General features: G+C 39.7%; 1 protein-coding gene across 1 annotated transcript in view; it reads right to left on the bottom strand.

Annotated features, from left to right (window-relative positions):
* LOC131052829 (uncharacterized) overlaps positions 1-16514 on the bottom strand; it is a 36362-nt gene extending 19848 nt beyond the window's left edge. Inside the window, exons 1-2 of the mRNA XM_057987458.2 lie at positions 16410-16514; positions 16174-16311 (exon numbers count right to left, since the gene is read on the bottom strand). Of these exons, the coding sequence (XP_057843441.2) occupies positions 16174-16311; positions 16410-16514 (243 nt within the window). The remainder of the gene's footprint in view (positions 1-16173; positions 16312-16409) is intronic.
* Between the last annotated feature and the right edge of the window lie 7572 nt (positions 16515-24086).

Genomic DNA, 24086 nt, shown 5'->3' with positions numbered 1-24086 from the left:
TGAGTAGGGTCAGTGGGTTGTGACTCTGTTGCTGCTTCTTTAAGTTTATGTAAATTGGTTTCCATAGGAGAGGTCATGGGCCTACAGTTTATCATTCCGAATCTCTTCAAAATGTCCAAGGTATACTTTTCTTGGTTTAGTATAATGTTGTCAGAATTCTGCCATACTTCCAATCCTAGGAAGTAATGAAGGAGTCCCAAGTCCTTCATATCAAATTCTTTGAATAGATCTTTCTTGCATTGATCTATAAGGTGATCATTTCCTGTGATTAATAAGTCATCAACATATAAAATCAATATTAGCATATCACCTTTATTTCTTTTGTAGTAGAGATTAGGATCTGCATCATTCTTAGAGAATCTTAGTCCCAAGAGATAGGTGTCAATTCTTTCATACCAGACCTTGGGAGCTTGTTTAAGCCCATACAGAGCTTTCTTGAGTCTACACACATGAGACTCTGCATCATGAATTTCAAACCCTTCAAGTTGCTCTAGGTAGACTTCTTCTAAGATCTCACCATTTAGAAATGTTGTCTTAACATCCATCTGGTGTACCTTCCACCCCTTTGCTGCTGCAATGGCTAATACAACTCTTACTAATGTATACCTGGCAACAGGTGCAAAAGTTTCTTCATAAGCTACAAATCTGGCCTTGTGTTTTTCAATACTGCCATCTGCAACATGTTTGATCTTGAATAGCCATTTAGATGAAACAACGGATTTCTTAGTTGGCCTAGGAACAATCTCCCAAACATTATTTTTCATAATGGACTGATACTCTTTAGACATGGCATCCTTCCATACTTGATGTTCAAGTGCATCTAATACATTGTTTGGTTCGGCTTTAGAGAGATCATTCATAAGGGCAACATAGCTAGTGAATTTATTAGGCCTTTTGTTTTCCCTGAAGGTTCCTGAAGGAGCAACAAACTTCTGAGCTTCTGCTATAGTCTTGGTGGCCCATAGTGGTCTTTTCTTGAGGTTTTCTATAGTTGGATTTTGAGTTTCACCTATAGTTTCTTCAGGATTCTCCCTCTGAAGCTCAGGAGTAGGATCTTCATCTATGCTAGGAGTAGGGATGTAGACTTCAGGCTCTAGTGAGCTTTGGGCTCTTTTGAAGGCTAAGTCTTCTTCAAAGATCACATCCCTACTTAGTTCAATATTCTTTTGACTAGGTATATAGATCTTGTAGGCTTTGGAGGTTTCACTATATCCTACAAGGATTCCCCTTTTTCCAGAAGGCTCTAATTCTAATCTTTTCTCCCTAGGTACATGAATATAGACAAGGCATCCAAATATCCTAAGGTGGCTGATATCTGGTTTTGATTTAGTAAAGACTTCCTCAGGGGTCTTATCTTCAAGATGGGAGTGAGGACATCTGTTTTGAATATATACAACAGTGCTAGTTGCTTCTACCCAAAGATTGACATTTAGATTCTGATCAAGAATCATAGCTTTGGCAACTTCAACGATTGTCCTATTTTTCCTCTCAGCTACCCCATTTTGTTGACGATTATAAGGTATTGTTAACTCCCTCTTAATCCTTGAATTTTTACAAAACTCTTTAAACAATTCTGATGTGAATCCCCCCCATTATCAGTTCTTAGGGTTTTAATTTTATTTCCTGAGTAGTTCTCTGTTAGTGATTTGAATTCTTTAAACCTATTAAGGACCTCTTTTGATTCTTTACATTTCAGAAAGTAGATCCAAGTTTTCCTAGAGTAGTCATCAACAAATATTACATAATACAAAAATCCCCCCAAAGAAGGTACGGACATGGGTCCACATACATCAGAATGAACTAACTCTAAAATTTTACTTGTTTTCCTAGTACTATTTTGAAAGGCACCCTTAGTATTTTTACCTAGGGCACATCCTTTGCATGCCCCTGAATGATATTGCTTTAACTTAGGTAGACCTATGACAAGGTCTCCCATTGATGATAAAGCTCTAAAATTTAGGTGGCCTAGTCTTCTATGCCAAACTTCATTAGCATCTGTAGTTTCATGGATTAGGACTAAGTTGGGCTCTATGCATAGCTCATACAAGTAGCCTTGTCTTTGACCGATAGTTTTAGCTTTCTTGATGGATGAATTCTTTGGCCAAGCCAACACTCTGTTGTCCATGAGGGTCACTCTATATCCATTGTCCTCCAGTGCTGATATTGAGACTAGGTTTCTTTTGATGCCCGGAACATATAGTACTCCTTTAAGTTGTAATGATACACCTGATTTTAGTTTGATGGTGTAGGTTCCAACTCCTTTGACTGGATGTGTGGAGTCATCTCTGATAGTTACTTCCTCATCATTCTCCTCTTTCATGGAGTCTAGCACTTCTCTGAATCCTGTAATGTGTCTGGATGAGCCACTGTCGATCACCCAGGAGTTAACTTTGTTTGATGCTTGGTTTGTGAGTGTTGGATAGAGTACATACTTCTCAAGGTCCTCTTCCCTTTTAGATTTTCCCGTTTTGGCAAATGTGGCTTGCTGCTTAGCTCTTTCTAGACATTTGGCAAATAGTGCCCAAATTTGTCACATTTGTAACATTGAATCTGAGAAAGGTCCTTCTTGAAGGTGTTTTTGTCGTGACGACTCTTTCTCTTTCTAAATTGTTTCTGCTTGCTTTTCTTGTTTGAGTTTGTATTTAGAACTTGGAGATTTGCATCTATATTCTTTTGCTTGATCCCTTTCTTATTTTGCCTTGATTCCTCTTGGAGATAATCAGCCTTTAGCCTATCAAATTTTGGAAATTCATCCCTCGCACTAATGCCTTGGACGAATGCTTTCCATATGCTAGGCAACCCATCTAGAGCAATGAGTGTTAATTATTTGCTTTGGATCTCATATCCAAGGGTTGCCAGTTCATCCCTTAGGGCTGATATTCGCATGAAGTAGGCATTGATTGATTCTCCTTTGATCATGGCTATGTGATTTATTTCTCTTTTTAAAGCCAAGGTTCTACTAGCATTAGATATCTCAAATGCATCTTCAAGTGCTTTGAATATGTTGTAGGTTGTTTCATGTTTCCGTATGATGGGAAAAATATTATTTCTCACCCCATCAACTATGATTTTGATGGCCTTTTCATTTCCCTCTCTCCAAGTTGTTTTGTCAGGTTCAGTCTCAGGTTCTGCAGTTTCAGTTTTTACAAATGATTCGACTTTATTTTCTTTTAGAATCATCTGAATTCTGAACTTCCATCCTAAGAAGTCATCACCTCGTCCAAGTCTATCTTCAAATCTGATAGCACTAGTCATTAGAAGAATTGTGATGTTGAATATAACCTTGTTTTGAATTTTTCACAAAATTGAACAGCCTCAGGTTCGATTTAACTTGGCTCTGATACCATGTAAATGATATTCAATTTACAATTCAATATGCAAGTTATATTCTAGTTTATATTTTCTTGATCTATGTAGTATCTATTTATATGATAAATCTGACTATCTTCTTTTGTATGGCAGGTGAGGAGCATTTATTGATTTCGATGTCCTTCTCCAAATGCCAATTGATATGTATATGCAAGCTGGGTATGATCAAGCAATGCCTTGACCGGTCATGTCTTTTAGATATGACCGATCAAGACATTACTTGATTGTGCCCCTTGGCTTATTGCAGTAATTACAATCTGTGTATGTTAACAAACCGATACCCATCGGTGTATACTTATCTTAACATCCCGATAACCATTGGTGTGTATTTACCTTGCCACCCGATACCAATCGGTGTATGTTAACCTGATATCAATCGGTGCATATTTAAATTGCCACCCGATACCAATCGGTGTTTAGTTAATTCGATAATCATCTTTGCTTACTGTTAAATATATTAACTGATATAAATCGGAATACATTGGTTAGCTTGATAAATAATCGATGATCACAATTAATAAGACAAACCGATATTAATTGGGATTCATATGTTAGAATATAAACCGATATTAATCGGTATGCTATAGGATGATTATCAATAGTCAAGCATTGATCGAACTAAGTAGTTGAACGTATATGAATGAAGAATGGTCATCAAATGAAGGATTAATAGCTTGAAGTTTTCATCATAATTTATCGATAGGATAAATGATTGAATGAGAGACTTCATTTATCTCTCATTCAATCATTTATCTTACCGAAGCTATCATGCATTAACAAGTTGCACTTAGGCGATTATTGTTACAACACCACTTTTCATATGTCCATTCAGATGTCACCTTTCATGGCCCTATATGGTTATGAGGCTCCAAGCTTCTTGGATTTGCTTTTTGGGGACAGCCGAGTATGGAAGGCTAAGGATCTCTTACAGGAGAGTCAGGATATCATGAGATCACTAAAGGAGAATATTCAGAAGGCTCAAAATCAGCAAAAACAATATGCAGATTAGCATAGAATAGAGAGATCTTTTTAGGTGGGTGACATGGTTTACCTCATGCTGCAGCCATACCACCAATCCACTCTCAAAAGGAGTGGTATAGGAAATTTGAAGCCACGTTATTACGGCCCATCGAGAGTTATCAGGAGGGTTGGAGAAGTGGTGTATGAGCTTGAGTTGCCGACAGGCAATAAGGTACACAATGTTTTTCATGTATCACGCCTCAAGAAGGCGTTGGGCCATAATGTTGTACCTTTAGCAGAGTTGCCTCCTCTCGATGATGAGTGGAAACTTATTTTGGTTCCTAAAGCCATTTTGGAGACTAGAGAGCACACATTACGGAGACAGGTCATCAAGGAATATTTGGTGAAGTGGAGGAATTTGGCAGTAGAGGATGCTACTTGGGAGAGTGAGCAGATCTTACAGCATCTAGAGATGAGATTGCTTGAGGACAAGCAATTTCAAGGGGCGCAAACTCTAATATCCCCTCTTTAGCAGTTATTTGGCGATTTGTCGTTAGCCCTTTTTGACATGGTTCTGAGGGCTAACCAGGACTTTGCAGGGATCTGTGATGGTATTGGCCTAGGCAAATTCAGTTTCAGAACAAACGGAGTTGATTTGATAGACTTTCCAAGAACTTACTATTTATAGGAAGTCCGTTTGAGTTCAATGTTGGGTAAATTTTGGTGCGACTTTGATCAACTTTAACTTTTGGTGCATGTATTTATTCGCCTGGATTGCATCTTTTATGAAGAAATTAATTATTCAGACAAAAATCAAACATTTCTAAAATTAAATTTAATTGTTTAACTTAAGGGATTTTTTAATGAAAGCTAATGTTTAAAAAGTAGCCCTTCCTTGTCGAGACATAAGAGGATAATATCATTTATCCCACATTGTTGGTGTTTGGGAAGCATGCCAAAAAGCAAGTGATAAATAGATGCATTTAATGCTGGAAACTCATCTTGGGAATTGTGTTTTTTGAAAATTGTGAAAACTGAGTTTCTGGAGAAATCTAGAAAACTTTCTGGCATTTGGGGACGAAATCCCTCGAATGTAACTTTTCTCTTGCTTGTGAAAGACCAAGTTTGGGAAAATGTTTAAAGACAATATGGATGTGTTAGAATTTCCTGGATTTAAAATGGAGACCATGCTGGTGTAAGTTGAAGTCACTTTAGCATTAAAGTAGCAGGAAGTTCGCTTTGTGAACAGTCCTGCCACCTTTTTTGCATTTTTTCACTTGCTTTGCCACTTGAAAATGGTGATTTTTACTTGGTATCGTTATTCTCACTTTGGTGCACTTCTATCTTGTCATTGCCAAACCTTGTTAAGTTTTTTTTGTTCTTGCCACTTACAAAATGTAATTTCATTATTTCCTTTCACTTTACATGTCAGTTATGTTTTCTTAAGTCATTCACTGCTTCATTGTTATGATTTTGCACTTGCATAGCCACTTGTAAAGTGCAATTCCTTCCTATTATGGTTTCATAATGACCTTGCCATCCTTTTGTCACAATTTTGCATTCGCAATACAACTTCCAAACACCACCACAAGTTAACTAATTCCACTCAAATTCCCCCATCAAGCACAATTTCATAACACCATTGACATAGGCAAAATTTATTCTTGGAATCGCCACCTTAAAATAGCACCTTAGGCTTGGATGTAATTTACTTAAATTCTTGCAACTATTTTGCCATCAATTTGGATAAAATTTTCCACCTAAGGCACCTTTTCCAATGTATGTAGATTACTTCTTATATTGAATACTACATCAGACAAGGAGGTTTCATTATTACGTTCAAGTACAATAAATTAATGACAGCTGAATATTAGTAACATTGAGTGGAAAAGGATGCAGGATTGAAGCCTTGAAGCAACATTATCAAGGAAGAATTCACCGACCCAAAGTCTCATGAAAGTGTCCAAATAAGGGGAAGAAGGAAATCCTAGGTGAAGATTAGTGCTCTGTCATGTCCCCTCTTTAGCTCTGTCTAGTAGAGACATGTGAGTTAGCCTATTATGGAGTCTTGTAGCCTGGCAATGGTGGATAGAGACTCAGTCAGGATATTCAGTGTTTGGATTTGGTAATTCTGACAGTAGTAGACCAATTTGGAGCAGTTCCTTGATTTTAGGAGGCAATTCCTACATTTTAGGAGGCAGTTCCTACTTTTTAGGAGGTTATGACAGCGTCCAGGGTTTGGGTTCCATGAGACCATTCCTTGGTTTCAGTTTCAAGAGATTTGGGTGTGTTTCCTAGTTTCTAGGAGCATCCCTAGATTTTAGGGATGAGACTGCCAGTTGATCCATGATTTCCGACATCAATCACAGACAGGTGACAGGTTCAATTTCAGGCTTTTGGTGTGTTTCGAGCTTTCTGTAGCTATTTACGTTATATTTTTAATATATTTAAATATTTCCTAAGTTAACGTTTTAATATTTTAAATAAGGCTATGTCTATAGCCATTTCAGAGTTATAAGGGCTTTTTGGCTTCATCTGGATTCGTATGCCCATGTGTTATAGCTCATTGGAAAGGTCTTCAAATTTTCTAAATGATTTTCACTTGCCAGGGTCCTTTTGGTTCTTGGAGTTATTTTATAATGAAAAAGTGGTGTTTTCTCTATACTTGGGTGCCCAATATTGGGAAATATGACTTTATATTAAAGCGCACTTTTCATATATCTTTAGGGTTCGATTTGGAAGGAAAGAGATATAAGGAGAAGGAAACCTAATTTCTCATTATCTTTTAAATATTGAAAACTTGTTTGGTGCGATATTGCTCTGGTAGAGCAATTCTTCAATCTAGGACGCAAACCCCATGATTGGTGCTGGCTGGGACATAGCCCTCAGCTATTGATTGGCAGTGGATTCTTTTGGCATTGGCATTATTGGTCAGAGTGTATGCGCTATTCCTTGTGGAGATTTAGATTGCTTGGTGAGGGTTTCAATAGGGTGGTTGAATTTCCCAGGTGGGGCGTGATTGTTTCAGCTTGATGCCACCATTATAGCAGGGACACTTTACGCTGGAAGTGGTGAAGACTTTCATTCAGCCATAGCTGGTGTTCTTGGTTTGTGTTCATCATCTACCCTTCAGTTGGCGCCATTATTGGATGTAAGCACATCCCCAGTGCGTAGGGAATAATCTGGATATTATAAATCAGAAATCTGCCTAGTACGATTTGTATCAATTCTGATTTAATTGAATGTTCTTACTTGTTTCAGCTTCCTTCCTTATTTGTTGTTCTTTATTCATTACTTTCTTATATATTCAAAAAATACAAAAAGAAACCAAACATTCTGCAACTTCTCTCTATTCTGTAAGACCATCAACAAAATCACAGGAAAAATATAGTTTATTATTTTTAAAATTACAGCAGATCAGCAAGGGGATCCATCAGGGATCTTTTAGTGGTATCAGAGCTATTTGCCTACCAACCTGTGGGGTTAAGTTTTCTTTTTTCTATGGATCCGGGAAGAAGTGACATATATAGATATTATACCCGCAGAAGACCTCAGTACGAGCGTGAGTGTGGAAGAGAACATGAACCTATCATGGTAGATGAACATGTGGGCACCGGAGTAAATCAAGTTGAGGAAGACAGACAAGAGAGAGAGTTGATGAGGACCCTCATCACTACCCAACCTAGGATTGTTCAGACCTTAGACAAAATACAGGTTACCTTGGAGGGGTTGGAAGTGGATAGACACAGAGGCAGACAGAGTAGATCAGTGTCTGTGGCTGGAAGCCAGCATAGTCATGGATCTCATACATCAGCTGGTAGATCTCATCATTCCCCTAGGCGTGAGAGACATCATACACCAGTTAGGGATAGACCATTACTTCCTCGGTTTATACCAGGTGAGCAGTCGATACAGGTAGAGCCACCAGAGGTGGAATTCCAGGATTCAGTCAGGGCAACTACAGATGAGTGGAGAGCCCTACCCCCAGAGGTTAGGGATGTTTTTCCTTTTCCTCAATATTGTGCACAGCGTAGAGATACCGCCAGGTTCAGAGGAGACCGGGGCTATAGGCCTCAGCAACAGAACTATGACCTCAATAGAGCTACTGGGAAGATCACATTGGCTACATTTGATGGGACTAGTGGTACGAGTGCACGAGCGTGGGTGCACAAGCTGGATATATATCTATCACTGAGACCCATGCCTGAGCGTGATGCTATTCAGTTTGTTGTCTTGCATTTAGATGGGGTTGCCTATGACTGGTGGCACCATGGATTGGTCACCCAGGACCACGCCATGATCCACCCCTATGTAGAGTTCACTGAGTGCCTCATTTCTCGATTTGACTGTAAGGACACAGAGCTCTATTATAGGGAGTTGGCACATCTGAGACAGACTGGGCATGCAGAAGCTTATGTCAATGAGTTCCAGCGTATTGCAGTTATGGTGCCTGACATGCCCCAGAGGCGCAATGTTATGTTATTCATTGAGGGACTGCAGGACAAGCTTAAGGGAATGGTACGCGCCTTCAATCCAGCCACCCTTAAGGACGCCATAGATGAGACATTGAGGTTGGATACCACTCCTACTTCTTATCAGACAGATAAGAAACCTTTCAGAGACTCACGGCGTCCACAGAAGGCCAACACCTCACAAGTTAGAGATGGACAGTCAGCTAGACCTCCTAGGATGGACCAGGAGACATGGAATGAATTGAGGAGGAAGAAACTATGTTTTTCCTGCAAAGAGCCTTGGGAACCCAGACATCGTTGCATGGGTAAGGGCAAGGTTCACTTGATTGAGGTAACATCCGAGTTTGGGGATGAGGAGATACCAGACACTGATACTGAGGACAGCCCAAAGGAGACTATGCAGGAACAGCCACAGTTGGAGATAGACATTCCTGAACCCTTGGCCGCAGCGAAAGTGACTATGGCTACCCTTTCCAATTATCCCAGATTTCATGCCTTTCGATTGAAAGGTACATTACAGGGGCAGCGAGTCATGAGCTTGGTAGATACAAGGGCCACTCACAACTTCATTGATCAGAAGTTGGTTGAGCGGCGTGGGTTACAGTCTGAGGTATTTGATGGTTTTGGAGTGAAGGTTGCAGATGGTGCAGTTTTGGGCTGTACTAGGAGGATTCCATAGCTTAGAATTCAGATGGGGGATTATACCTTTACCATTGACTTTTATATTCTACCTCTGGAGGACTATGATGTGGTTTTGGGAATGCAGTGGTTACAGGGTATTCGGAGGTATATTATTGATCACCACCGCATGCAGTTAGAGTTCCTGTCTGGCGAGAAGAAGATAATTTTGAGGGCAGCTTCAAACGGTGGACCTAAAGAGGTGTCTTCTCACAGGATGGAGACTATTATTAGACATGATGATGTGGTTTGGGCTACAGGTTGTTTGGTGAAGTCCAAAACACCTACACCTTAGGATGGCAGGGCGTTTCATGTTGATATTTAGTCGGTGATGGACCGACATGGAAGAGTCTTTGGTGACATACCTCCTGGTGTACCTCCAGATAGAGGGTTTGAGCATGGGATAGAGATGGAGGATGGAGCTAAGCCAGTGATTACCACTTTGTATCGTCATCCTAGAGCATACAAGGATGAGATTGAGAAGACTATTCATGAGTTGTTGGACATGGGCTTCATTCGCCCTAGCTCTAGCCCCTTTGCTTCTTCTATGGTGCTTGTTAAGAAGAAGGATGGGACTCTGCGGATGTGTATTGATTACCAGGCGTTGAACAAGAAGACAATCAAGAACAGATATCCTATTACACGCATTGATGAGTTGTTGGATGAGCTTCATGGAGCTATCTACTTCTCTAAGATTGATCTTCGTTCAGGCTATCATCAGATTCATGTACGAGCAAAGGATGTACACAAGACTGCTTTCCGCTGTCACTATGGGCACTATGAGTTTCTGGTGATGCCTTTTGGCCTTACCAATGCGCCTGCCACTTTCCAGTCCTGTATGAACCATATCTTCAACAAGCAGTTGAGGAAGTCGGTTCTAGTGTTCTTTGACGATATCCTCATTTACAGTCGTACTTGGGAGGACCATCTCAGACATGTTGAGGAGGTACTTAGCATCATGGAGAGATAGTCTCTATTTGCTAAGTTGTCCAAATGTGAGTTTGGACTTAGAGAGGTCTTATATCTGGGTCATGTGATCAGTGCTGATGGGGTGAAGGTGCATGAGGAGAAAATTCAGGCGATTCATGATTGGCCCTGCCCTCGGAACATTACTGAGTTACGTGGATTCCTCGATCTATGTGCTTACTATAGGAGATTTGTGAGGGGCTTCTCTCAATTGGCAGCAACCCTTACAGACCTCACAAAGAGAGGAGCTTTCAGATGGACAGAACAGGCACAGGGGGTCTTTGACAGACTCAGGAGGTTATGAGCACTTATCCAGTTTTGGCACTCCCTGACTTCTCGCAGCCATTTGTACTTGAGTGTGATACTTCAAGTGTGGGCATTGGAGCGGTGTTGATGCAGAACAGACATCCCATTGCTTACAAGAGTAGGAAGTTGCGTGATAATGAGAGGTTGTATTCTACATATGATAAGGAAATGTTGGCTATTATGCATGCATTAGCCAAGTTCAGACAGTATCTTGTTGGCAGCAAATTCGTGGTAAGAACAGACCACAACAGTTTGAAGTATTTCCTTGATCAAACAGAGCTCAATGATCGTCAACAAAAATGGGTAAGCAAGATCCAGGCCTATGATTTTGACATCGAATTCATTAAGGGAAAGAATAATACTGTTGCTGATGCACTATCTAGGAAACCATCACTTGTTGCCCTATGCTCATTGAGTGAGATTTCAGCAAATTGGAAGGCTCAACTTTTAGTTGAGTATTCCAAAAATCAGCATGCTTGTGAGATCATGGATGGATTGGTATTGGATGATAGGTACAGTGTGGTGGATGATGTCATTTACTACAAAGGCAAGGTATATCTTGTTCCGGGTTCTTAGTTGAAAGAACAGATTTTGCATGCTTACCATGATACTCCTACCGCAGGACACCCAAGGTATGGTAAGACTTACAGGGCGGTTTGGGAGAGATTCTCTTGGAAGGGTCTCAAAGATGATGTTCTACGTCATGTCTGTGAATGTATGACATGCCAGCAGAATAAGTCTGAGCATACTTTTCCTGCTGGTTTGTTGCAGCCCTTACCTATACCGGAACAGAAGTGGACAAGGATCTCTATGGATTTCATTTCAGGTCTTCCTCGGGTTCAGGGGAAAGATTGTATCTACGTCGTAGTGGACAGGTTAACTAAATATGCTCACTTCTTTCCTATTGCAGTTGATTTCACAGCATCTCAGGTAGCTGAGCTATTTTTCGGAGAGGTGTTTAGACTCCATGGCCTCCCCAAGACCATAGTGAGTGTTAGGGATAGCAGGTTCATGAGTTCTTTCTCGCAAGAACTTTTCAGGCTCGTAGGTACAGAATTGACACCTAGTACCAGCTACCACCCACAAACAGATGGGCAAACCGAGATTGTTAATAAGTGGGTTGATGGGTATTTGCGCAACTATGTGGCAGGACAGCAGAAGGCATGGATACGTTGGTTGTATTTGGGCAAGTATTGTTATAATACTACACACCATGTGTCTATTGCTATGACTCCTTTCAGAGCCCTCTATGGTTATGATGCATTATCTTTTGTTGATCTGGCTATAGGTGACAGCAGGCCCCCTTTGGCACAAGATTGGTTACAAGAGAACCAGGATATCATGAGATCTCTCAGGGAGAATTTGCAGCAGGCACAAAATCAGCAGAAGGTCTACGCTGATCGGCACAGGACTGAGAGGGTATTTGAGGTGGATGATATAGTTTTCCTACGTCTGCAGCCTTACTAGCAGAGCACACTTAAAAGGAGTGGAGCTGAGAAGCTCAAGCCTTGTTTTTAAGGGCCATACAGGATTCTCAGACGTGTTGGAGAGGTTGCCTATGAGATTGAGTTACCACCTGGCAGTCGGATTCATAATGTGTTCCACGTGTCCTGTTTGAAAAAGGCACTGGGGCAACATATTTTAGCATCTCCCGATCTACCTCCCTTGGATAAGGAAGGTAAGCTGACGTTGGTTCCTGAGGAGATCTTGGAAGAGAGGGAACACTGACTGAGGAGCAGGGTGATTCGGGAGTACTTGGTTCGTTGGAGGGGTCTCCCCATAGAGGATGCTACTTGTGAGGGAGAGGCTATTTTGCAGCAACCAACCTTGTAGTTGCTTGTGGGCAAGCATCTCCGAGAGGGGAGGACTGTCATGTCCCCTCTTTAGCTCTATCTAGCAGAGACATGTGAGTTAGCCTATTATGAAGTCTTGTAGGTTGGCAATGGTGGATAGAGACTTAGTCAGGATATTCAGTGTTTGGATTTGGTGTTTCTGGCAGTAGTAGACCAGTTTGGAGCAGTTCCTTGATTTTAGGAGGCAGTTCCTACATTTTAGGAGGCAGTTCCTACTTTTTAGGAGGTTATGACAGCGTCCAGGATTTGGGTTCCATGAGACCATTCCTTGGTTTCAATTTCAAGAGATTTGGGTGTGTTTCCTAGTTTCTAGGAGCATCCCTAGATTTTAGGGATGAGACTGCCAGTTGATCCATGATTTCCAACATCAATCACAGACAGGTGACAGGTTCAGTTTCAGGCTTTTGGTGTGTTTGGAGCTTTCTGTAGCTATTTGGGTTATATTTTTAATATATTTAAATATTTCCTAAGTTAGCGTTTTAATATTTTAAATAAGGCTATGTCCATAGCCATTTCGGAGTAATAAGGGGTTTTTGGCTTCATCTGGATTCGTATGCCCATGTGTTATAGCTCATTGGAAAGGTCTTGAACTTTTCTAAATGATTTTCACTTGCCAAGGTCTTTTTGGCGCTTGGAGTTATTTTATATTGAAAAAGTGGTGTTTTCTATATACTTGGGCACCCAATATTGGGAAATATGACTTTATATTAAAGTGCACTTTTCATATATCTTTAGGGTTCGATTTGGAAGGAAAGAGATATAAGGAGAAGGAAACCTAATTTCTCATTATCTTTTACATATTGAAAACTTGTTTGGTGCGATATTGCTCTGGTAGAGCAATTCTTCAATCTGGGACGCAAACCCCATGATTGGTACTAGCTGGGACGTAGCCCTCAGCTATTGATTGGCAGTGGATTCTTTTGGCATTGGCATTATTGGTCAGAGTGTATGCGCTATTCCTTGTGGAGATTTAGATTGCTTGGTGAGGGTTTCAGTAGGGTGGTTGAATTTCCCAGCTGGGGTGTGATTGTTTCAGCTTGATGCCACCATTACAGCAGGTACACTTTACGCTGGAAGTGGTGAAGACTTTCATTCAGCCATAGCTGGTGTTTTTGGTTTGTGTTCATCATCTACCCTTCAGTTGGCACCATTATTGGATGTAAGCACATCCCCAGTGCGTAGGGAATAATCTGGATATTATATATCAGAAATCTGCCTGGTACGATTTGTATCAATTCTGATTTAACTGAATGTTCTTACTTGTTTCAGCTTCCTTCCTTATTTGCTGTTCTTTATTCATTACTTGCTTATATATTCAAAAAATACAAAAAGAAACCAAACATTCTGCAACTTCTCTCTATTATGTAAGACCATCAGCAAAATCACAGGAAAAATATAGTTTATTATTTTTAAAATTACAGCAGATCAGCAAGGGGATCCATCAAGGATCTTTCATGCTCAATTTGGGTGGATGCCTTGTAGATTTATATCAAGATATAATAAGACTAAAGGAGACTAATATATATATATAAGCATTAGATGCCAAATCACTAACCAAGGGTAGTTCTTGTCCCTACACTATGTCAATCATACATGTAGTTAGGGAATTCACATCTAAAATGACACATCGATTACCCATATATTTCTTGAAATAAATCTACAAGGCATTCCAATTAAGTTATAAGAATAATCCTTAGATCTTGAAGTTTAAAGAAATACAATAGGGAACATCACACTAGCATTTCCACCCAAATTGAGCACCAATCTTCACCTAGGCTTTCCTTCCTTCTTCCCCTTATTTTGACACTTTCATGAGACTTTGGGCCAGTGAATTCTTCCTTGATAATGTTGCTTCAAGGCTTAAACCCTGCAGCCTTGTCCACTCAATGTTAGTAATATTCAACTGTCATTAATTTGATCATCTTCATTCATCATCTCCCCTGCATGAGTTATCCACAAATCATTGTCAGTGGAAAAACTAAACCTCACACAAGATGACTTAATGAATTTTAACTGGAAAATCTTTGACTAACTTTGATTAACATGAAAAGAATGGCATTGCTGCTAACTACAAACCTGATCGCAGGCAAAATTTCATAGCGGTACCAACACACTTACGAAAATCTTGTTTATAATTTATGTGGCACATGCCTATTAATTCCTTTGCATATTTGACTTGGTAATTTTGTGTTATCTTAATAGTGGTGTGTGCTAAAGCATGCTGACTGCAACCTTTTCGAACTTAAAATTCTGTTTACCTACTATATGGTGCACGCCTATCAATGCGATTGCATATTTTTGTTGAAACATTTTGTGTTCTCCTTTATATAAGCACGCAACCATACATGTGCATGCAAATTTCAATTTAACTATTGTTTTCCTTTACCCAAGTGCACACTACAATTGGAGAGCATATTGTTTGCATAAGTGACTTTCTGTCACTTCTAACAATCAATTGAACCCTGTTCTTTGCCTTGCTGAATGTATTTGAAAGCTTTACTCATTGTCCTTGCCAAGAAAAAACAATAGACTACACAAATGACAAAGATGACCATGACATGTCTTGTAACATGACTTCTGACTAAATCGACAACAAGATTTAACTTAAATGAGACACAATATGAAAAACAAATTGTATCATTTCTTAAGGGATCATCATAAACACAAGGAAATTTGAGAAGCCTAACAGAGCACATCATAAATCCTTCCAAGGGCAAGAGACACACACTAATGCATCATTCCACTCATTAGGTAAAGACACGCTATACTAACATCAAGGAAATGTAAAATTTTCAATTCCAAATCATATTTTGACATCATACTCTCCCTTTCTCAATATGGCATTTTAGTTGGACTCCTCACGGATATAAATATAGCTAGGATGTTTACTTGTACACTTTTGTTTCTGGAGTCTTGGTTTAATAAAGCAAGCCACAAAGCTCAAAACTGTTTTCCAAAGTACAAAGCGATGCACAGACCAAACAATGCTGGCTAGCCCTGAAAAAGGAAGACATATGTACACGGAGCAACCATTTTCAACTAAATACTAAATACAAACAATGAGGCACATTTTACAGTGAGCTTCTTTGGACAGACATTATGTATTTGCATCTCTTTGCTTGTACCTTCCATCCTTTAAAAAGCACCACATTCCTAGTTATAATCATGAAATATTATGCATGAAACCAATTTTTACTCTAAGCACAATGATTGCCCCACTTATTTCTTCCTAGCATGCAAATGTTTTTTCAATAGAGTTGGCATTTCCATCAACTCAGATCTCACAATGGAGATTCTTCATTAAGATGCTAATGGTTTATTTTCATTGGTTTAAATGGTTTCCTCAATGTAAATACCAGCTCCTCTCTCTAGAAATGCCTTTGATGCAGACAGCCCTAATGGGGTAAATGGCAAGATAGTCAAATAGTTTGCACTAATCACAGCTAAGTAAGAGAGTAAATATTGTGTATTTCTTAGTACCTACTACCAAGTAACCATGTTTCCTATTTAAAAAACAAAATTCATAAAGTTGGTATTATTTAATATAGTGACAGGTTGAGTAAACACACACTGATCAATGCAAATTGCCCTGAAACTTCAATGTGATATATGCCTCTATCCAAAGATGCTCTGAGCCCTAATATTAAAGCATGCAAATCTGCTCGCGCATTCGCCATTGTACCTAAGCCAACCATCAGTTTGCAGACCTGCATGTTTACAAAAATAAATATTTGGTCAGGTAGGAATGTACTATTACCACATTTAACTTAGCTTTAAGCTTAGCATGTCCTGAAATAAATAATACCAGAGAATCATCAGGCCTGCACAATACTATTCCAGCTCCTGACTTCCCAGGATTTCCATCAGATGTTGCAGCGAATTCAAGTTTATAAACAGACTGCATTGCCATATACAAAAGCATAATTAAAATTTCAATTCAGGTTCAGCATGTGCTTAATATTGTTAGTTCAATGGCTATAGCAATAAAATAGCAAAAAAAAATAATCTGTTTATGTTAAAGAGCTCCAATTTAGTAACTATAAAGCAGCCTGATTTTCATTCAACAGGTATTAAACCCAGTTCATGCACTTTTCAAAAAAAACCTTTGCATATAATCAATGAAGTACATCATTGCCATTCTCTTATTCTTCGGTTCCTTCTCTGCTGAAAGAATAGCATTAAATGTACTTACAGAATGAAGGGCTCGCTGTAGCTTTTACAGTTCAAAAAGTACATCACAAAATAACTTCACGTAGGATTTATGATCTAGCCCTCACAAACAGTAACTAAAGTGAAGATTATATGAATCAAAGCCATATCCTATGTAAAAGAAATTAAAAACCTATTGAGACTTTATACTATATTCCCTATACAAATCACTAGTGCAATCATCTCTTTTTTCTCATTTTTTTGTTTCATAAAAAGTAAATATATTGATCTGAAAATATTACATAAACTCCACAATGTGTCATGAGGGCCAAAATAATAGGTGATTTATCATTTCTCGTGGAGGATGAAAAATTAGAAACAGAGAGAACTTGCAGAGAAGCAGCAGAAAAGAGGACTCCTAGACTACAGTAGATTCACATATATAATTATCAACATGAAATACCAGAGGTAAATCATTGATTTAAGTTTTTGAGTAAGTAAGGATAACTTCGAATGTCAGGATGAGCATGTGTGCAGTGTCATTTTGAAGTCTGAGGTTTATATGCTGCTTTCTTCCTTCCATCTGTTGAAGTTTTTTGGAGGATTATTTAAAGTAATTGAAGATTAAATTGAGTCATTTGAGCTACCTAGTTGCCTACTTAAGCTGCTTGAGCTGGTTGCTTGTTTGCTTAAGCTGGTTGCTTGCTTGCTTGCTTGAGCTGCTTAAGTGTTAGCTTTAGCTACTTGCCTGTCTGTTTGAGCTGGTTGTCTGTCAACTTATGCTACTCAGTTGTCTACTTCATCTTTCTTTGTGCCAAGGCAGATTGACATGTCATCAAGTGTTTGCAAATATCGATTTCTATGATTTTGATGAGATTCAAGCTTAAAAGCAGAAAAATTATCATGTAATTGCTACAGGTTGTATAAAAGTTAAAAATTGTTGAAGGCAAATGGAGAGTTAGTCGTCAACGTCAGCTACAGATTGATAGCTTGTATAAAATCATTGGAGAATTTAGTATTATACCTGATGTTTTTATTATCGCACACGGTTGGTGTGTTTTGTGTAACCGTCTTCTGCTTTAGTGTACACATCTTGTTTTCTAAAGGTGTCGATGTTCTACAACCGTTTTTCTTTTTGTCAGTGCTGAGTCTATCTTTTCCTAATCACCAGGTGTTAAATATTTATTGGTGCGTAACTCCTAGAATTTGAGATTGATAAAAGAATGAGTTGCCATTTTTTTTCAAGCAAGGAAGGTTCTTGGTATCGGATTACTATGGTGTACCACTTCTTGTTTACTAATGTCTTTCTGAAAAAGAGGTGTTTTCTGGAAATTATTGCCAGTTTTGTATTACTGGATGAGATGCTCTATTTAGGTGGTGTGTGTGTGTCGAAGTTTTGCTGGTGTGTGTAATTGGCATAAAATGCATATGGTTATATTCGATAATATTTTTTATCTGCCAATGTATTAATTGTTTGTATTAAGTGGGTTGTCACTCTCAAGTAGTTAATGTGTCGGTTGGTTGAAGTTTGTGTTCCTCTCGGCAACCGTTGGGTCATTTAAATATGTTGTGTCCTACCAAGGAGGGTAGTACGGTATAGTCGAGTGAATTGTAATCCTTGGCCGACATCTTTGGTCTTCTTCTCTGTAATAATTGCATGTGCTGTCATGTCCCCACTCTAGCTCAGTCTAGCAGAGACATGTGAGTCAGCTTATTATGGGGTCTTGTAGGCTGACAGGGTTGGACAGAGACCCGGTATGGTTATTCAGTGTTGGAGACTTGGTGTTCTAGCAGTTATTGATCAGTTGGGAGACATTCCTTGTTTTTAGGAGGCAGTTCCTACTTTTTAGGAGGTTTGATCATGCCCAAGGTTGGGTCTTCATGAGATGCCTCTTTGGGTTTAGTTTCAGAGAGATTGGGCTTGTTTCCTAAATTTTAGGAGCATCCCTAGATTTTAGGGATGAGACTACCAGTGAATCCTTGATTTCCGACTTCAGTCACAGACAGGTGACAGGATGATTTTAGGGTTTGTAATGTCAGTTGGGCATTTTATGGCTATTTGGGTTATATTTTTAATATTTCCTAAGTTAGCGTTTAATAATTAAATAAGGCTAAGTTGTTAGCCATTTTGGAGTGATAAGGGGATTTTTGGCCTCATCTGGATGCGCATCCTATTGTGTGATAGCTCGTTGGAAAGATCTTGAAATTCTTTAAATCTTTCTCTTTGGTCTCAGGGCAATTCAGTGAGCGGATTTCTGTCTATGAGGAAAAAGGTCATTTTCTAGTAACATGACCACTTTAAAATAAGAAATTATAACATTTCCACTAGACCATGCCACTTGGAGACAATTAGGGTTCGATTTGCAATTGAGAGGGGTTATAAGGGGATAGGAGCTTCATTCTATCATCATCTTTTGCATATTTGACAACTTGTATGAATTTGCTCTGGAGAGCGATTTCTAGACTGGGACGCAAACCCCAGGATTAGGATTGGCTGGGACGTAGCCCTCAGCAATCTTTGGCACCGGACTTATAAGGCATTGTGCGTGGTGATTAAGGACAGAGGCATCAATTCTCAGTAGGGTTTCAGCGTGGCCTACCATCTTTCCAGTGGAGACGTGGTTCATTGCAGCTGGAGGAATGCCATTTGCAGCAAATACACCACGTGGTGTATAGGGTATTGCTTGTATTCACTTCCAGTGTATGTGGGGTTGGAGAACATTCTTCATCTTCCAGTTTGACTTCGAATTTGTATGAGAGCTTGGGAAATACATTGGATTCATTGTTTGGCTTTGTAATTCAGACAAATCTGCCTGGTACGATTTGCAATAATTCTGACTTTTGCTGTATACCTCATTTATTTCAGTATTGCTTCATATTTGCTGTTATCTATTCCTTCCTATGCTATTAAACAATCAAAAACACAAAAACAAACAACCCTTTCTGCACTTCTGTCTAGTTCTGTAAGAAAAACTTAAATAAACAGGAAAACAAAATTAAAAATAAAAAAATTACAGCAGGTTAACAGCAAAGATCTATCAGGGATCTTTCATGTGCGAATAAAGATATATTTTGCTGCCGTGTCTGGTACATGTTGTCATGTATATTATTATTCTTGTATTTGATTTATCAGTTGTAGCGGTAAACATTTTGGCGTCATTGCCTTAAAAGAAATTGGGTCAACCATGAGTGATTCATGCCCGTAGACCCCAATAACGGTGAGAAGAGGCCACAGGGTAGTCAAGACCAAACGATTAGGTGATCCGCTGACCCTCGGCCAAAGGGAGCACAGGAAGTACTCAGAGTGTTGGGATGCTGGAGGTGGACGTGTAGATGACGCATGCGTGGCCAAGAGTGCAAGGAAAGCACCAAGACGTAGCGGTGAGAACAGTCCACCCAGGTTTGGCACACCTGGAAGTACCCGGAGTGTTGGGGACGCTAGAGGTGGACGTGTAGAGGACACGTGCGTGGCCAAGAGTGCAAGGAAAGCACCAGAACGTAGTGGCCGAAACAATCCCCCAAGTTTGGCACACAAGGGGGTAAGCAGGCGAGAAACCAATTTGCGGGAACTTGTCCCTCACTGAGGAACCGAGAATAAGGGAGCTTAGTCGAAGACTCCTTCAGTGCCTTCCCAGGGAAAACAATGATGAACACCCAAGAGAAGTAGAAACTCCCTAAATTTATAGGAGATGGATCGGAGGATCCCATATGACATTGTAAGACATGTATAACAATATGGGAGGCAAGTGGCAAAGATGACCACGATTATTGGCTGAAGGCATTTCCTGCCATCCTTAGGGGAATTGCTATTGACTGGTACACAAACCTAGATGCTAAGGGCAAGGTCAGGTGGAGTGACCTAAAGAAGGCATTTGAAGAGGAGTTCAAAGTCCTGAGCGATGACAATGAGATCATGGCCGAAATCTATAATAACAAGCAAGGGAAAAATGATAATGTGTATGTGCTTACAACCGTAGGCTCAAAGAACTGTTGAACAAGATGGAGAACCAACCAGCCGACGGGTTGAAGAAGAGGTGGTTCACTGAGGGATTGATACCCTTGCTGCGCAAGAAAATGAAAGTGGTGCCTCCGTCCTCATACGCTGATGCTTACAATCGGGCGATGGACATCGATAGTGAAAACAAAACCTCATCTCGAGGGAAGAGGAAGATCGACGATGACAAGAGCACCGAATGTAGCAGTGACAAAGAATCCAAAACCATACGAGCCCTTCAACGAGATATGTTGAAAATGATGAAAGAATTGAAGGTTAAGAAAGGAACCAATAAAGAAAGTAATGAACTATGGTGTACTGAATGCAAAAGCGAGGGGCACACGAAAGGTAATTGTCCTAGAAATATGTTTTGTGAGATTTGCCAAGTGCTGGGGCATTCAATCAAGGAGTGTCCATATAATTTGAAAACTAGAAGTACACAGGTACTCTTCACACAGGAGTCAAGACCATCGAAACCATAGAATGTATCATTAGGTGATTATGGAAATCAACGAGTGTGAAATCAAATATAGTACAACTCCAGAGGGCGTCCTATCATATAGTGCTGACAATGTAGCAAATGGGGACACTTTGCGAGAGACTGCCAAAACAAGAAAGACAACGTACAATTATTGTGCAAATGGTGTGGACTAGGTTACCATGAAGACACCAACTACCCAAAGAAGAAGGGTATTAATATGGTGGACGTGGAGGAACAAGAGTACGCAGTTTTGGCAATCACGAGAGTACAGACAAAGAAGGCGATGTATTTGGACTCTTGTACGGGGAAGGAACACTTCCGAGAAGGCAGAGACAAAGTAGGACAAGTGCTGGAGAAGGAACGCGTAACTGCCAATGGAATTGCAAGTACGTCATTGCGGGAGTCAGAGAATAACATAGTTCAACAAGTGCTATAGACAACCATACCCATCAAGGTGGCAAAACTTCTTCAAACTATGCCACAATTGAGAATGGCAATTACCAACACCGTTAGTGATGACACAGTCATCCATCAACAATCTAAGCCACAAACGAAGGAACTGACGGGGAAACCACCACGCGAAGGGAATGAGGCTAGTAATCCGATGTTGTTGACAGTGAGTGTCGAGAGTAAGTCGGCTATCGTCAAGATGAAAATTTTGGGGCAAAAGTTGACAAACACCATCGCCAACGGGTGAGTTAATGTGTTGCTAGAGGACACTTGGAAATGTCTAGGGAAGCCGACACTATGGCCACCAACCTTCCACTTGGTAGGTGTCGACTAGCACGATTTCCAGCCATCGGGAACCATGGATAACTATAAGAACCCCCCCCCCCCCCCCCCCCCATCTCCCCTGGGAAAAAGTGTGAAATCCTCGTGAATCCAACATTATTTTTGGGGGGAAAATTGCATATTGATGGCGATTTTTTTATAACGTATGAAAATTCCATAAAGTCCTAGTGAATAATTCATTACTGTGGGGGAAAATATGTAATGCATGAGGCAAATGTTATGCGTTTAAAGGAAAAAATATTTAAGTGTATGTGCGAAAAGTTTTACTGCGAAGGAAAAATTATTTAATTGTTTTGGCGAATTTTATCTACCGTTTGAAAATTGTTTAATTTTATTGGCTAATCTTTTGTTATTTATGGAAAAACAAATATTTTATTGGCGATTTCATTGCCATTTTCATTATCTATTGATAGCCACTTTTCAAGAGTTGTGACTCATCATGTGGGCCAATGCCAAATTTATGCAACATCCATCAATTTATAATTTTAAATATATTATTTAAGACCGTTCCATGATCGTAGATCAATGGCTGAAGTTTTATTTCGGCCCAAATTTTTGAAGGAAACGTAGTTCTCCAGAAAGTCTCCAAAATGGAGACACGTATGAAATCTTAACCCTGCGCCTTAACCTTGATCATCGATTACAACTGGTTAGTAGGTTACGTGGATGGTCGATAATGTTGCACGGTCCTAATTGACATTTATTAATGTCTTGTCACTGGCATTCTCTAACTGCGATCCACTCAGCACGCACGACTTCCAATTTGGTAGTGGCACCAACGATATTACCAATTTTGCACACTCGTGTATTTATGGGAAAGATTTACAGAGAGATATGAAAGATATAAAAAAATTTAAAGCACAAAGAAATTAAGAGGGTTAGAGAAGGAATTGCACAATGGTATCGATAAGTGTGACCACATAGACACAAGCCTAACATCCATCAATTTATAATTTTAAATATATTATTTAAGACCGTTCGATGATCGTAGATCAATGGCTGAAGTTTTATTTCGGCCCAAATTTTTGAAGGAAGCATAGTTCTCAAGAAAGTCTCTGGAATGGAGACACGTATCAAATCTTAACCCCACACCTTAACCTTGATCTTCGATTACAACTGGTTAGTAGGTTACGTGGATGGTCGATAATGTTGCACAATCCTAATCGACATTTATTAATGTCTTTCACTGACATTCTCTAAATGCAATCCACTCAACACGCACGACTTCCAATTTGGTAGTGGGACTGGCAATGTTACCAATTTCGCACACTCGTGCATTTATGCAAAAGATTTACAGAGATGCGAAAGATTTAAAATAATTTAAAGCACAAAGGAATTAAGACGGTTAGAGAAGGAATCGCTATTTATAGACGATCTACGCTTCTTTCTTCTTCAATTCGCCTTTGAAATTCTACCTCTGGTTTAGGTCTTTAGGCTATGTAATTTGATACTCAGATTTCTGAAGATGGACACTCCTATCCGGTTGAGAAGCACATCTGAGGACCAGAAGCCCTTTCTGGGCTTGGTCAAAGACACAACCCTTGCATCAGTTTGTAAGGAGATTGGGTTTTTTTTACAAACGAGGATGTGAGGATGGTGTTGGGCCGAGAGTTTTTGTGAAATGTTGATAATTACCGAGTTAACACAGACATTACATCTCGGTTTTTGGCATCTCTTCTGGACCTCGAAGGAGACAAGTTAGATATGTTGATGCTGTTAAGGAAGATCTTCAAAGAAGAATTCCTAGGGGACGACGTTCAAGTTGTCGTCTTTGCAGAAATAGGGGTGGGGATCCCTTGGGCAAGTGATTTACACAAGCTTCTCCAACCAGGCCAAAATGTGGCCAAGCAACCTTTTATTTTAAACCTGAATGCTGAGCAGTTGACACGACATACGAAATGGGCGTGAATTGGTAGGGATTTACTCCGAAAATGGTTTCTCCTGGATGAATTTCCAAACTACAGATGGCTCAATGAATTCTCAAAGCTTATCCTCTCTAGAGAATTCTACTTAGACAAAGGGGAAGATCCTTAGGGTTACCCATGAAGGATTTCAGTTTTTCGTTT

This window comes from Cryptomeria japonica, chromosome 8 (assembly GCF_030272615.1).
Source record: "Cryptomeria japonica chromosome 8, Sugi_1.0, whole genome shotgun sequence".
Classification (NCBI taxonomy): Eukaryota; Viridiplantae; Streptophyta; class Pinopsida; order Cupressales; family Cupressaceae; genus Cryptomeria; species Cryptomeria japonica.
The sequence above is the reverse complement of the archived record's forward strand: the minus strand, read 5'-3'. Positions and strand labels throughout refer to the sequence as shown.